We start from the raw sequence: 15,348 nt of genomic DNA on the forward strand, positions 1-15,348 counted from the left end.
TATTTATGAAGTCTAATTTTTCATATGTATGTAACTTGCTAAATTATATGTTAAATGATATTTGTTTGTTCTTATTATGTATATACAAACTACTTGTATGATATGTGAATGTATATAATAATATGTTATCTTTTAATTAGATAATAATTTATCAAATTATGTATTTTATATTATTATATAAAATTTCGGTATATAAACGGATTTGAAAATTAAGTAATTAATAAAATTAGGTAATATAAACAATTTTGAAAATTTTAAAATATTTGGGTATATAATAATAATTAATAAAATTAGCTAATATAAACAGAATAGAAAATATATATAAAGAGAACGTCTAAAAATTTTAAAAATAAAACAACACATTTCTCCGCGGTTTTGTTATTACCTTTCTTTGCGGTCTCAAACACTGCGATTCCTGGTACTCTCAAAAACTGCAGTTTATTAAGAAAAAAAACCGCCGAAAAAAGTCTTTTTTGTGTAGTAGTGATATAAGATATCGCCAGTAATAATATCATAAATTAAAAACTTAACTGAGATAATTATGAGAGTGATAAAAACATATCGCCACAATCCATCACTTTCATTCCCAAATAAAATGAGTATTTATATAAAATACCCCAAAACTCAGTCGTTTTTAGAACCAAATAAACGACATATTAAATGAAAACTAACAGAAACAACAACAGCAACAGCAACATGGCCTTAAAGGCACAATCATAACTGAGTGAACCAGCTGCTGCTTCAAAATCCCTATATTTTGTAGAAGTAATTATTCAAAAAATCGAAATTATTAACAAAAAAAAAAAAAAAATTGTTTCATAAATCCAAGTCTCAAACTGCATATATATGCAACATATACATTGGTTGTAGTTATATATAACTACAACCAATAAGTTGTACAACTTATTTTTGAGACAACACTTACTAATATACTTATTATTTATCACTCCACGTACAACTTCCCCAAAAACAGAAAATAAAAAAGCAGTGCTTAATTAAAAAAAAAAGAAGACACTAATTATTAAATAAATCATTATTTAACTTGGGCTAAGTACCACTTTATTTTTCATCATTTTGAAATATCTACTGCATCTCAAATACTTTTACATCACAAACCATGTAATTCTGTTTACTCCAGAACGATGATGAGGTCCATCCTCTTGGCCAAAAATTCTGAAGACACTATTAATTAGATATATAACTTGTTTAAATATACACACATATGAATGCATATAAATGATAAACTATTAAACAAAATGTTGAAATAAAATGATTATTAATTAACAAAAAACACAAGTTATGGACACCCTAAATTATATATTTTCATTATCAATCCAAGTTTGATAGAATTATAAGAATTTGACATTAGCACTATTGCCCCATTTTTAATGTCTAATAATTTATGTTTTATAAAAATGAATTATTTCTTTACTATATTTTTATAATTTTTTTGAAGGGAACTATTTATATATGTATAATTATAAATCATTGTGTTATTAGTTGTAATTACGGTACATATATAAAGCCATGATAAATAGATGTGAATATATGTGCCATTCTCTAACTTGGAATATATTGTTTAGCAGAAAAGAAAAAAACAATTATTTTTTCCAAAAATAAATTAAAAATACAAAAGTATTAAGGAAATGGACAAAATTAGATCAGAATTACTAACCTTATGAAGGATTATTATTGCTCGTTCATTTAATTTCATTTCTTCAAGAGCTAAGTCAAACCCTGCATGTGGAAATGTTTACTTAGCTAGCTATAAGAAACATAGTTACAGATTACAAAACAAAATCTTATAATAATGTTGTGCAAATGGATAATTTGGGAATATGCACTCAAAAGTGGTTCCAAAAAAAAAAAAAAAGAAACTGTATAAGTTTAGTTATTTTTAACAAATATATTATTTTATTATTCATTGTTTAACAATATATATATTGGGGAATTCTCCTATAGGGGTTTCACTTTAAGCTCTACCGGTAGGGCTCTCAGTGTTTACAACTCGTGAACAGTTTTCGGCGCGATTTTTTTTATGACCATGTATATTGTAGCTATTTAGAGCATCTTGCAAATTTTCAGAAAATTCCGAATAGTTTACAGTACCGAAAACTAGGTTCAAAGATGTTTTTGCACGCGTGACTAGTTTTTTTTATGCACATGGAAAACAACATATTTGAACCTAGTTTTCGGTACTGTAAACTATTCGAAATTTTTTGAAAATTTGCAGGATGCTCTAAATAGCTACAATATACACTGTCATAAAAAAAAGTCGCGCTGAAAACTGTTCACAGTTCGAGAAACCCTGACAGCTCTACCGGTAGGGCTTAAAGTGAAGCCCCTATAAAAAAATTGTCATATATATATATATATATATATTGCTTTAGAAAACAATTCTATTTTCTTTTAAAAAAAAACAATTCTATTTTATCAATTTTTCTGGCATATGTTAGTATTATTACTTAAAAAAAAAAGTCTTATACAGATAAGTAGGTTTTTTCTTCTCTAGATAAAGTTTGACGTCAAATTTTGTAAGATTGTCCTAAGTTATGAAGTTTCTCATAGATTAGTTGTTTGTGCATATTCTTTGGTGGATGACAAACTTATTTAGTTAGAAAACTTTTTTTCTATGATTTAGTACATAACGATTATTTTCAATAAAATATTTATTGCAAATAATGTTGTGCATTCAAAAGTGTAGTTCAAGGAATATTAAATATAGATATTGAGTGTGTAATATAGTAAATACTACATTTGACCAATTTTCGCACTAGCTACACTTGTAAGTTAGAAGAAGGCAAATTCGTGCTATAACTTGTGTTATCCTAATTTTAGAGATAATAGTGAAATTTCGAATATATGCTAGTTTAGGAAAACAAAAGCAAAAAAGTAATGATAATATATCAATATATTCATCTAGAGAGTAGAGTGTCATGTACCAAATATTTTTTTAGGTTATGCACCAAGTATCTAGAAAATAGAGAATACATATCAAGTGAAATTATAATATGATATCAAAATCAATAATATATTAATTTATATGGTGACTCCACACAAAGTGAAATAAAGTCAACAATCATTAATTAAGAATATTTTTCAATAATAATTAAACAGAAAAAAATTGTAGGAAACCACTCATGACTGCAATAATAATAAATCTAGCTCTACTAGCTATTATATAATGATTTATAATTTTTTAGACGTTTGTTTTGTCTTATTAGCTATTTAGACTTTGTGTTTTGATAAATTATTTTTTGGATCTTATATTTTGTAAAATAGTTCAAATAGACTCTTAAATTCGATTTTTGTCGAAATTTTTTGAACTAAAATCACAAATAATTCACTAAATTAACAACTCATAAAAAAATGACAATTAATTATTTCGTCTAATAACTGTGTTGTTATATTCAATTTTTTCTTCATCAAAATTTGGTTAAGGAAATCTATTTGAACAATTTTGATAAAACATAAGGACCAAAAAATCATTCGTAAAAATATAGAATCCAAACAGATAATAAAACAAAACACAGAGTCAAAAAATGTATAAACTAATTATAAAACCATCGTTTAACTAATGTACTTAAGACAAAATATATCTATTAATTAATTAGAAGAGCATTCATATATATCCACACTATATCTTTTATCATAAATGAATCAATTTAATATTTTAAATTATTATAAAATTACTAAGTTTTGATTTAAATTCAACTACTTAGTTTTAATTAATAAATGTTGAAATATATAAGGTAAATTTTGTAAATAAGTTAAAGCAGTTTTAATGACCCTCATATTAATTGAAGTCAGTTCTTATTAAAATGTCAATTAATAATAAATATGATCAAATTATACAGCGATTAAACAATGTAAAAATTCATTATATGTAATCAAGGCTACTAATTTTTTACCTGGACCAAGTTCATTTCTGCGCCGTGAAAGTGTAATGCTCTTATCTTCATTTCCTATAACCACATCTTGTTTCTGGTCATACAATGTATAGATTACCCCCACCTGCAGAAACAAAAATATAGTAATCTTCAATTTAATATTTATATATAGAGGGAAAACTTACGATGTTGAAAAAAGTTGGTTTCGGCACATAGATAGTTATAAATTCTAATTTTTTACTATGATAGTATATATTGTAGTCATTTAAAACATCTCATAAATTTTCAAGAAATTTTGAATAATTTAGGTACCGAAAACATAGATCAAACAGTCGAATTTTCCACCTATGTCTGTGTTTTGAGTGCACGCGTGCAATACACTATTTGAACTTTATTTTTGGCACTGTAAATTATTTAAAATTTTTTGAAAATTTGTGGGATGTTCTAAATGACTACAATATAGACTGTCACAATGAAAAATTAGAATTTAAAACTATCTACATTCCAAAACCAATTTTTATCAATACTGATATATTGACAAAAAACTGTCAACACAATAATCATTCCATATATATATATATATGATGGGGTTATTATGCTAAGGAATATATTTTGTACTTATGAGTAGAAACTTTTTTGTTTTTTGTTTTTACCATATGTAGAAAATTTAACCCCAATTTTTTTTATAAGAGGGTATATACATTGTAGCTAAGGCACCTCTCGTAAATTTTCAAGAGATAATTGAGAGTACATAAATTATAATTTAAATAAAAAAATATTATTTGAATTCTTATTTCAACACTCTAAATTATTCAGAATTTTCTAAAAATCTGTAACAATATATTATAACTTTGATATCTATGGTCACATTAAAAAAATGTAATTATAACTTTTAGTTTTTCAAAAACTAGAAGAAAAAAAAACATCAAGGTTACTACATTATAAAAGTTATCACATATATATAAATGATTAAGCTAATGATTCACAGCTACCTTCCGATACCGAGTGTGTTTTAGCTGTTGACCTTGACCACTCTCCAAAGATTGATACAGCACATTTTTCTTGTCACTGGAAAGATCTATAAATAATGGAGAAGGGATCACCTTGCCTGTGAATTTTTTATTTTTTTTAGTCAATAAACTTGCTAGTACAATATTTAGTTAAACAATATATGCACTGTAAAAAAAATAACAATGAAGTTTAAGATTTTTAGACATCAATTGCCCTTGCTCTCCCTCCAATATATGTTATATATATATATATATATATATGTATGGGTATCATTACGGTAGTGATTAAAAATGTAATAGTATTTTTTTGTATATAAATAAGATACAACTCTAAATTCTTTTTACATGATTATAAAAAAATTTCAAAAAATTCTGAATAATTTAGGATACTGAAATTAATATTCAAACAGTTTGTTACACGTATATTTGTTTCAATATATATTACACAAGTACTAAATTATTCAGACGTATATCTTGTAACTACATTATATACGGTATGTAAAAAAGTAGAGTTACACCTTATTTATATACAAAAAATACTAAAAATACCTATAGGATTAAAAACAATCATTACCAAAACATTTTCCATATATATATTTATATAGTGATCAGTGCTAAAAATATCAAGAGAATTTTGGAATAAAATGTCGAAGATGACATGAGAACTAATATGTCTATAAATAATAAAGGAAAGAAAGATTTTTCTTATATACAAGATAGTAAGAAAAAAAATATTATATCAATATTATTACTTATAGTGATTTAATTATAAATTATAATGAAAACCGAAATAAAGATTTTATTATTAGTAGTACTATTATATGCCGATTTAATTTTAAAAACCACGCCAATAATGACATAAAGAACAATTAATTTGTTGAATTAATGCACCAATTACCTTTATTAAATTTTGGAAATGCTGAGTAAAAATCATCAGTCGACCTCGCCGAAATAGTAATAATCTTCTTCTCTTCTCTGCCATCCAAAAATAAACAAATCAAATTTAATTATTTTTTGAGCTAAATATAAATAGTTTTATATATATATATACTATTATAAAAACCACCTCATATTATTTTTCTGAGAACGTGTTTTGTAAAATTGTGTTGTCTGAAGCTTCTGTCCGTAAAAATTTGTTCCATTTCCCGGAATCAGTATTGCTTGAACAGTTATTTTGTCTGCTATTATTTTCATATATTTATAAAATATAAATTTCAATTATTGATTAGTAAAGCATGAAAATCAATACTCATATATATATTTATATATATGCATGATTCAACACTACTATGAAGATTTTTAAAGTATGTTTTCTTTGCTGTGAAAATTCAAGTTATTGTATTTTCTCTTATGAAATACTACTAGTGTATTTTTGTTTTCTTATATATGACAATTATTCTATAGGACTACGAGTCGAGAATATTGAAGAGTCATACTGATAAGTGAAGCTCCTATATATATATTATTCTATTATTGCATATCTTGTATATTGACCAAACGAAACCTTGGTATGCACATACATGGCAAAGAGAGATGAGACTTACAAGATGAGATTGTTGGCTTAGGATTGAAAGAGAGTAGAGCAACGAAATCGTTCATCTTAGTGGCCATCTTTTCTATATTCTGATAATTTAGGCTTTAATTATCTCTCGTGTCTACTAAAGCATATTTTTATAGAAGCTATTTATATATATATATAGGAGTTTGGTTAGGATAACCTAATTTAGAGTCATTAATTAAAGATAGGGTAAATACCCATTAGGTACCATGTGTTTTTATCAAAATACAAGTTTGGTACCATATGTTTTCAATAATGCTCATCTGATATCATGTAATTTGAAATCATACATATTTGGTACCTTGGTACCAAACTTCGTCAATAAAATTTTATCAATATAACTAAATTGTCTTCAATTATATGAATTTTAAATTCAAATTTAATTATTTAATTATATATAGTTGAAGGCAGTTTGGTCACATTGATAAAATTTTACTAATTAAATTTGAGTATAGAGTACCAAGTATATACGATTTTAAATTACAAAGTACCATATATCATAATTATTGAAAATATAAGATATTAAATTTGTATTTTAATAAAATATAAAGTATGAAATAAGTATATACTCTTAAATAATAATTTTACAGTGTGAAAGGAGGAAATAAGCTAATTAATAAGAAATTTTCTGAATCGATTGAAAGGTCTGTAATTAATTAGGATATATAGTATCCATGCATGTATGATTCTATTGGATCAAGAACTTGTAAAAATTATTAAGTCATCATTGACGGAGTCAGGAGACTGTGGTTGGCCATGACTCTTTAATTTTTTATTTTATATACATATTTTAAAAATATATATATTATATATAGGGTGAAAAAAGACATGTTACGGTAAAACAAAGTCCTGTTTCAGACACTTAAATCAATTTTTATTTTAATTTTTTTCTATGACAATGTTTATTTTAGTTAGAGCAAGTTTTTAGCAAAATTTTGAATAGCTAATGGTTCAGAAAATAAGATTTAAATAGTATGTTGCATGCACGTGTGTATTTTTTTTTATACGTATGTGAAAACAGACTTTAAATTCTGTTTTTGGAATTTTAAATTATTTGAATTTTTTTTGTCAAAATTTTGCTATGACTATAACAAATATCATCGTAAAAAATAAATAAAATAAGCCAAAAGTAAAAGTTGATTTATGTGTCTAAACGAGGATCGTGCATTTTACAGTGCCTTACCATAGCATGTTTTACGTTAGAATTTCTCTCTATAAATATTAATATAATCTTTATTAAAAACATTTTAGCCCTTTTATATATTAGTTCTGACTTCATCACTAAAACTTATCCTTATAACATCGAACATCATTACAATCCTAACATAGTCAATACATAATGCACAAGTCCACGATATATAATTTTTAATTCGAAGCAAATAATAATATTATTATAGGGGCGACAATGCAACTTCGCACCAAACATACAATAAAAAATAAAAAAAAATGGCTGGCTTTGTGATAAATACTGATTAATTCTTTTATAAAAAAGATAATCATAAAATACTAGATATGATACATAACGCGAAGAAGTCCACTATAATTTTTTAACTCAAAACAAATAATATTAATTAAGAGTGTCAACGATGTAACTTAACACCAAACACACACACACACATATATATATATATATATTTATATATATCCTTACTCAACAATAAATGGTGGGTTCTCATCTTGATAACCCTAAATTTACTTCGTACGTGTAATGTGTTATTCTAGTATATATATATATATATATACATATATAATTAACAAGATCAAAAATGTTTTAGGCTTGATATAATCGTTAGTGAATAAAGAATAATACACTAGTTTATTAGTAGTTAAATCCACTTAGTTTACACGTTAATATTATTTCTAAATACTCTTCAAGAATTATTTAGGATAATTTCTCCAGATTTTTGGTATGTCTTGTTTAGGTGACATATACAAATTCAATTAACTACCCATAATTACAATACAATTCCTTAAAGGTAGCTAAATGCTTACATTTGATGCACAAAATTATATATGTCATAAGCAAATCTTGGATCTTCAGGAATATGTCTTCGTGTCATTATATTCCTGACAATCCCAGCACTCGAGCAGTTCACGACATCATACAGACTAAATCGTGCAAACTAACACTACAACAAAAATGTTATTTACTGGTGGAACAATTGCCGGTGGAAATAGTCCGCCGGTAATAATACGTTCTTTACCGGCGGAAAACGAAGTCCGCCGGTATTAAGCTTATTTTTATTTTTTTTAAATTTGATAATTAATACCGGCGGGAAATTTATTATTACCGGCGGACAACCCGCCGGTAATAAGTAAAATTCATTACCGCGGCAACGTTGCCGCCCATTTATTATTTTCAGTATTACCGGCGGAGTATTACCGGCGGGCTCCGCCGGTAATAATAAATAAAATATTACCGTTATTGTGCTATTGCCGGCGGAGTTATTATTGCCGGCGGACCTCCGCCGGAAATAATAATCTATATATGCGGACCTTCCATCTTCTTCGCGTCCGTTCGGCCAAGTCTCCCAAAACACAACTCAGGCGATTTTTCTTCTCCCGTTCGTCCTTCCGTTCGTCCGGAGCAATAACTAGAGCGTTTTTCTTCTCCCGTTCTTCCTTCCGTTCGTCTGGACATTTAGAAGCACGCCCTCAACTATCATCCTCCAGATCTCAGTGATTCCCAACTCGGTTCGTCCCCGTCGATTACTTGCTCTTTTTTTCTTTCTTTCGTTTGAGATTAGCAATCAACTGATGAGAATATAACTGCAACAATATGATGGATTTATTCCATGATTCTTAGTACTTAAGTCTCTGATGATTCTTATATTTTGTTCTTATAATTTTAGAAAATATATACTGTTTTGATTGTTTTGATCAATTTTGTTTTGAATCTATTGATATCAAATATTTCTATGTGGTTACTGTCCTTGGGCTGAACAAACTTTTATTTTTTCTTCGATTTATTTGGTGTTTGTTTTTAGCTTAAAGTATTTTTCCTTTTTATAAAATTGTGGTGTTAGATATGATGAGTAACCATTGGTCCGTGTTTCTGATTTTACCGTGACCGACAACCCTTAACCACTTCTGATCTTTCACTTAAATTTATATCAATTTTGTTTTGAATTAAAAAATACTGTTATATCTAATATATATATATATATATTTCAAGGCTTCATTGAGAGTATTGCATCTTGCATCTTGTTATTGTTGTACTGCAGGTAATTAATTTTCTATTTCACACATTTTTATTTTGTTCATTTAGTTTTAAAGAATATTAAAATATTGTTAGATATTATTAATGAATAATTTTTTATTATTGTTAAATTGTTATTATATTGTTAGATTGTTGTAATGTATTTTTGTTATAGTTTAATTAAAATTATTTTAATATTGTGAAGTTTAGATTTTAATAAATTTGTTATTAATTATTAAAAAAATAGTTTAATGGTAGAGAAATAAAATATTAATAAACAATAAAATAAATATTAAATTAAAGAAAAAAGTTATTTTAATAACTTAGATAGTAATTGATATGAGAATAATAAAAATTAAATAATTAAAAATTTATTTATTAAAAAGTAAGTATTAAATAATATATATAAATAATTATATAAAAGAGTAATTATAGGATTAATTAAATAAAAATAATTTCAATTAATTACATATTAATTATTAATTTTTTAGAATAGATATGTTAAATAACTAAATAAATAATTTAATTTATTATTAATTAATAATTAATTAAATAATTAGGAAAGATTTGAATTAATAATATGATAAATAAATAATTAAATGAATATTAAATAAATAAATAATTAAGTATGAATTAAATAATTAATTTTTTAGTAAAGGAATAATTAGATAATAGATAATTAATTAAATAAATAAATAAATAATTAATTAATTAATTAAGTATAAATTAAATAATTAGTAAACATTAGATAATAATAATTTATTTAAATAAAGGAAAAATTAGATAATAATTAACTAATTAATTAAATAATAAGTAAACATTTAAATTAATAATATGATTAATAAATTGATAAATAATTAATTAATTAATTAATTAAATAATTAGTAAACATTAGATAATAATAATTTATTTAAATAAAGGAAAAATTAGATAATAATTAACTAATTAATTAAATAATAAGTAAACATTTAAATTAATAATATGATTAATAAATTGATAAATAAATAAATAATGAAGTATTAATTAAATAATTATTTTTTTAGTATAGGAAAAATTAGATAATAGATAACTAATTAAATAAATAAATAATTATTAAACATTAGATAATAATAATTTATTTAAATAAAGGAAATATTAGATAATAATTAACTAATTAATTAAATAATAAGTAAACATTTAAATTAATAATATGATTAATAAATTGATAAATAATTAATTAATTAAATAATTAGTAAACATTAGATAATAATAATTTATTTAAATAAAGGAAAAGTTAGATAATAATTAACTAATTAATTAAATAATAAGTAAACATTTAAATTAATAATATGATTAATAAATTGATAAATAAATAAATAATGAAGTATTAATTAAATAATTATTTTTTTAGTATAGGAAAAATTAGATAGAAGATAACTAATTAAATAAATAAATAATTAGTAAACATTAGATAATAATAATTTATTTAAATAAAGGAAAAATTAGATAATAATTAACTAATTAATGAAATAATAAGTAAACATTTAAATTAATAATATGATTAATAAATTAAATAAACAATTAAGTATTAATTAAATAATTAATTTTTTAGTAAAGGAAAAATTAGATGATAGATAATTAATTAATTATTTACTAATTAAAGAAATAAATAATTTTAGGATAAAATAGCATAAAATATTATGATAAAACATAAAATAGCATAAAATTATTAAATGTGTTATAATATAATATAAAATTATTAAATGTTTTATAATATAATATAACAATTATATTATAAAAGCATTACAAAGTAGCATAAAACTATTAAATGTTTTATAATATAATATAACAATTATAATTGTTTATATTATAAAACATTTTAAAGTAGTTTAAAACTATTAAATGTTTATAATAGACTATTATAATCATTTTATAACACTTTAAAATATAAGACAATTCGCATATCGTATACTTATATATTTTTATAACACTTTAGATGGCGATCGACAAGACTTGGACGACATTGAGAAATCGTGCTTGTCGAGAATATTGGAACGGTCTACAAGCTTTTTTGACGATGGCGTCGGAATATAAGGATTCCTCTGGTAGAATTAGGTGTCCGTGTGTTAGATGCATAAATAATAGGCTTGAAACTATACCTATGGTGAAAGCACACGTATTCGATTGGGGTTTTCATCGAGGTTACGAGAAGTGGATATATCACGGTGAAGCGGAAGCAGATGTTGCCAATGTGGTGGACGCCAATGACGATGATGTTGATGAGATGATTCCAATGGTCGAAGACTTCCTTTTACCTACAACCGAAGATGTAGAAAATAACCCTGCGGCGGGACAATTTTATGACGATCTGTTTGACGAGATTGAGGCTGAGTTATATCCTGGTTGTAATTGGATATCTTCTCTTAACTTTTTAGCAAAATTATTGCATTTGAAAGTTAGAGGCAAGATTCCCAATAAAATCTTCGATGAATTACTGAAATTACTAAAGCTTGCATTTCCGAAGGGAAATAAAATTCCATCAACATACTACGAGGCTAAAAAAAGATTACAGAAATTAGGGTTCGGGTACGAGTCAATTCATGTATGTGAACATGATTATTGTTTGTTTTACAAAGAGCATTCAACTAAAGAGACTTGTCCAATTTGCGGAAGTAGTAGATGGATTTCTCCTGAAAAAACTGATGGAAAAAAGGTACCACATAAGGTGATGCGTTACTTTCCATTAACTCCTCGATTAAAAAGAATGTACAGTTCAAGACTTACAGCGAAGCAAATGTTATGGCACTATACTGGGAAATCAAAAGACGATGGGATAATGAGACACCCAGTGGATGGGTTAGTGTGGAAGGATTTCGATGCCAAACATCCTGATTTTGCTAGTGAACCTCGAAATGTTCGTTTAGGTTTAGCTGCAGATGGTTTCAATCCGTTTGGCAACATGAGTCAAGCATATAGTATGTGGCCTGTGGTGTTGGCTAACTACAATCTTCCACCTTGGATGTGTATGAAAGATAATAATTTCATATTATCCATTCTTATTCCTGGACCAAAATCACCGGGAAAGGACATGGATATATTCTTGAGACCATTGGTGGATGAGTTAAAGGAGTTGTGGGTTAATGGTGTCGATACAAGAGATAGCATAACCAACACTATGTTCAAGTTGCGTGCAGCCTTATTGTGGACAGTTAAGGATTTTCCTGCTCGTAGCTATTTATCTAGATGGAGTGGTCAGGGATACAAAGCTTGTCCGACGTGTAATGAAGACACAACTTCTGTTCGAGTGATCGGTAAGACATCCTACATTGGTCACAGAAGATTCCTTCCAAGTAACCATCGAATGAGAAGAGACACTCAGTTTGACGAACAAATCGAGAGAAGGCGTCCACCAAGACGTTTTACTTGTGAGGAAATATTAGAACAAGTAAACAAACTTGTACCACAAGTTCCTGGAAAACACGAGATGTTTGGAGGTGTCAAACGTAGGCGTATTGCAGAAGATCAAAATTGGAGGAAGAAAAGCATATTTTATGAGCTTGATTATTGGTCTTCGAACACTTTAAAACACAACATTGATGTCATGCATGTGGAGAAGAATGTGTGTGATAGTTTGTTAGGCACAATCTTCGATAATGATAAATCCAAGGACACCACTAATGCAAGACATGGTTTGAAAAAGTTTGGAGTAAGGGAATCGTTGTGGATATATGAAGATGACAGCGGAAAGTTAATGAAGCCTCATGCCCCTTATGTTCTCACATCTGATCAAAGAATGCAGTTTTGTAAATTTATTCGAGATGTGAAATTTCCAGATAATTTTTGTTCCAATTTAAAGAAGAAAGTAAATGCTGATTTAACAAATATCAGCGGTTTAAAGTCCCACGACAGTCATGTAATAATGCAACGATTACTATCAGTGGGTGTTCGCAAGTTTCTTTCAAAGAGTATATCGACTACCATTTCTGAGTTATGTAACTTTTTCAGGCAAATTTGTGCAAGAACTATAAAGGTTAGCGATATGGAGGAAGCACAAAAAGATCTTATTCTAATATTATGTAAAATGGAACTCATATTTCCTCCAGCCTTTTTTGATATAATGGTGCATTTGATTTTACATTTGCCTGAAGAAGCAATTCTGGGTGGACCGGTATTTATGCATTGGATGTATCCTTTTGAAAGATACATGAAAAAATTAAAGAATTACGTTGGAAATAAAGCCCGTCCTGAAGGGTCGATAGCCGAGGGTTATGTTGCAGATGAGGCTTTGACATTTTGTTCGATGTATTTCAAAGGTGTTGAAACAAGATTTAATCGTCTTGATCGCAATGAAGATGAGGTGACACCAAGAAATCTTTTTGTATTTCAATCGCAATGTCGACCTATAACAAAAGAAACTCTAAAGCCTCTTGATCATGCGACTCGTGAACAAGCAGAGTGGTACATATACAACAATTCACCTGAAATTCAGAAATATTTGGAGTAAGTTTCTTCCCAAAAGTTGCTTTTATTTCATTGAAAATGCTTTCAACTGATTCAAAATTTTTGTTCTTATTTATAGTGAACACTTAGAAGAAATCAAACAGAAATATCGGGATGGAGATCATAACATTTTACATAAGAAATATTTTCAGCGATGGTTTCACAAGAAGGTGAAAAAAAAAACCTACCCTATATTCTTTCATCCTTTTAAGTGTTGTTTTCAATTCTCTAATAATTTTATTTATTCTTTTAGATATACGACTTACAAAAGCTTGGATCGTTAGATAATGGTGACGAGTTGCTAGCTTTAGCATCTGGATCAGATCATTTAGGAGCTTATTACGAAGGTTGTATAGTGAATGGTGTTCGATTTATGTCAACCAAACGAGATTTAAAGAGGAGCACTCAAAACAGTGGAGTATTTGTTGCTGGAACAGAAGATTTTAACTATTATGGAATACTTGAAGAAGTATTAAAGTTAACATTTACTGGCACATATTCTGTGACATTGTTCAAGTGTAAGTGGTTTAATACAGATCCAAGAAGGAAAAAAATAATTATAGAGAATAATATTACTAGTATAAACACTAGCGGGGAATGGTACAAGGATGACCCATATATACTTGCAAATCAAGCGAAGCAAGTATTTTATCTCGATGATTTACTTAGAGGAAATCAGTGGAAAGTTGTTGAGGGTGTAAACCATCGACAAATTTGGGACGTCGAGAACTGTGAAGCTAATTCAGACATTGATGTGGTACATGATATTAGCTCATCAAATTTTGTGTTGACTGTGGATCTCGGCGAGTTGGTTATGCTACCTACTCAAAATTCGATTGACATTAGTATAGTACAAAATTTAAATGTTAGTCAAGAGGATCACGAGTTAGGCGATGAAGAAGCAGATGAAGAATTAGATGAAGAAGATGATTTATTAATTGATTTTTGTGAAGATGATGTTAATGCTAATTTAGTTAATGAGGGAAGTGATAGTGATTATTAGTTTTATGTAATGATTACCTTTGTAACAAACACAAAAATTTGAATTTGATTTGTATTTTCCAATTTATGTTGATATTGATTTTGTTTAATGTTATTTCATTACTTAATTAAATTTGATGATATTAAATCTTAAATTTGATTTCTATTTTTATTATTAAATCTTAAATATTTATGAATACAAGAGACATGTCAGCTGATATAGTATCCCAT

The 15,348-nt window shown here is 26.6% G+C and overlaps 1 protein-coding gene and 2 non-coding genes across 3 annotated transcripts; all 3 read left to right on the forward strand.

Moving 5' to 3' along the window:
• The first annotated feature begins 9,206 nt into the window (after positions 1–9,206).
• On the forward strand, positions 9,207–9,284 carry LOC133792899 (small nucleolar RNA Z199). The gene has a single exon (XR_009874369.1). It is a non-coding gene; the product is annotated as a small nucleolar RNA Z199 (small nucleolar RNA).
• Positions 9,285–9,481: 197 nt separating this feature from the next.
• Positions 9,482–9,556, forward strand: LOC133792947 (small nucleolar RNA SNORD18). Its single transcript, XR_009874407.1, has one exon. It is a non-coding gene; the product is annotated as a small nucleolar RNA SNORD18 (small nucleolar RNA).
• A 2,157-nt stretch (positions 9,557–11,713) lies between these two features.
• Positions 11,714–15,139, forward strand: LOC133792589 (uncharacterized). The gene is made up of 6 exons (XM_062230498.1): positions 11,714–12,819; positions 12,973–13,549; positions 13,642–13,666; positions 13,950–14,094; positions 14,216–14,306; positions 14,390–15,139. The coding sequence occupies exons 1-6, from the start codon at positions 11,714–11,716 to the stop codon at positions 15,137–15,139; spliced, it is 2,694 nt and encodes an 897-aa protein (XP_062086482.1).
• The last annotated feature ends 209 nt before the right edge of the window (positions 15,140–15,348 follow it).

The sequence above is a fragment of the Humulus lupulus genome, chromosome 7 (genome assembly GCF_963169125.1).
Source record: "Humulus lupulus chromosome 7, drHumLupu1.1, whole genome shotgun sequence".
Lineage (NCBI taxonomy): Eukaryota > Viridiplantae > Streptophyta > Magnoliopsida > Rosales > Cannabaceae > Humulus > Humulus lupulus.

Excerpts from the sequence above, each read along its gene's own strand:
- LOC133792589 (XM_062230498.1), top strand. The coding sequence starts at position 11,714 with ATGGCGTCGGAATATAAGGATTCCTCTGGTAGAATTAGGTGTCCGTGT. Across the intron at positions 13,550-13,641 it reads TAAAGTCCCACGACAGTCAT|GCAAATTTGTGCAAGAACTA; the intron begins GTAATAATGCAA and ends TAACTTTTTCAG. Across the intron at positions 14,095-14,215 it reads ACTCGTGAACAAGCAGAGTG|TGAACACTTAGAAGAAATCA; the intron begins GTACATATACAA and ends TCTTATTTATAG.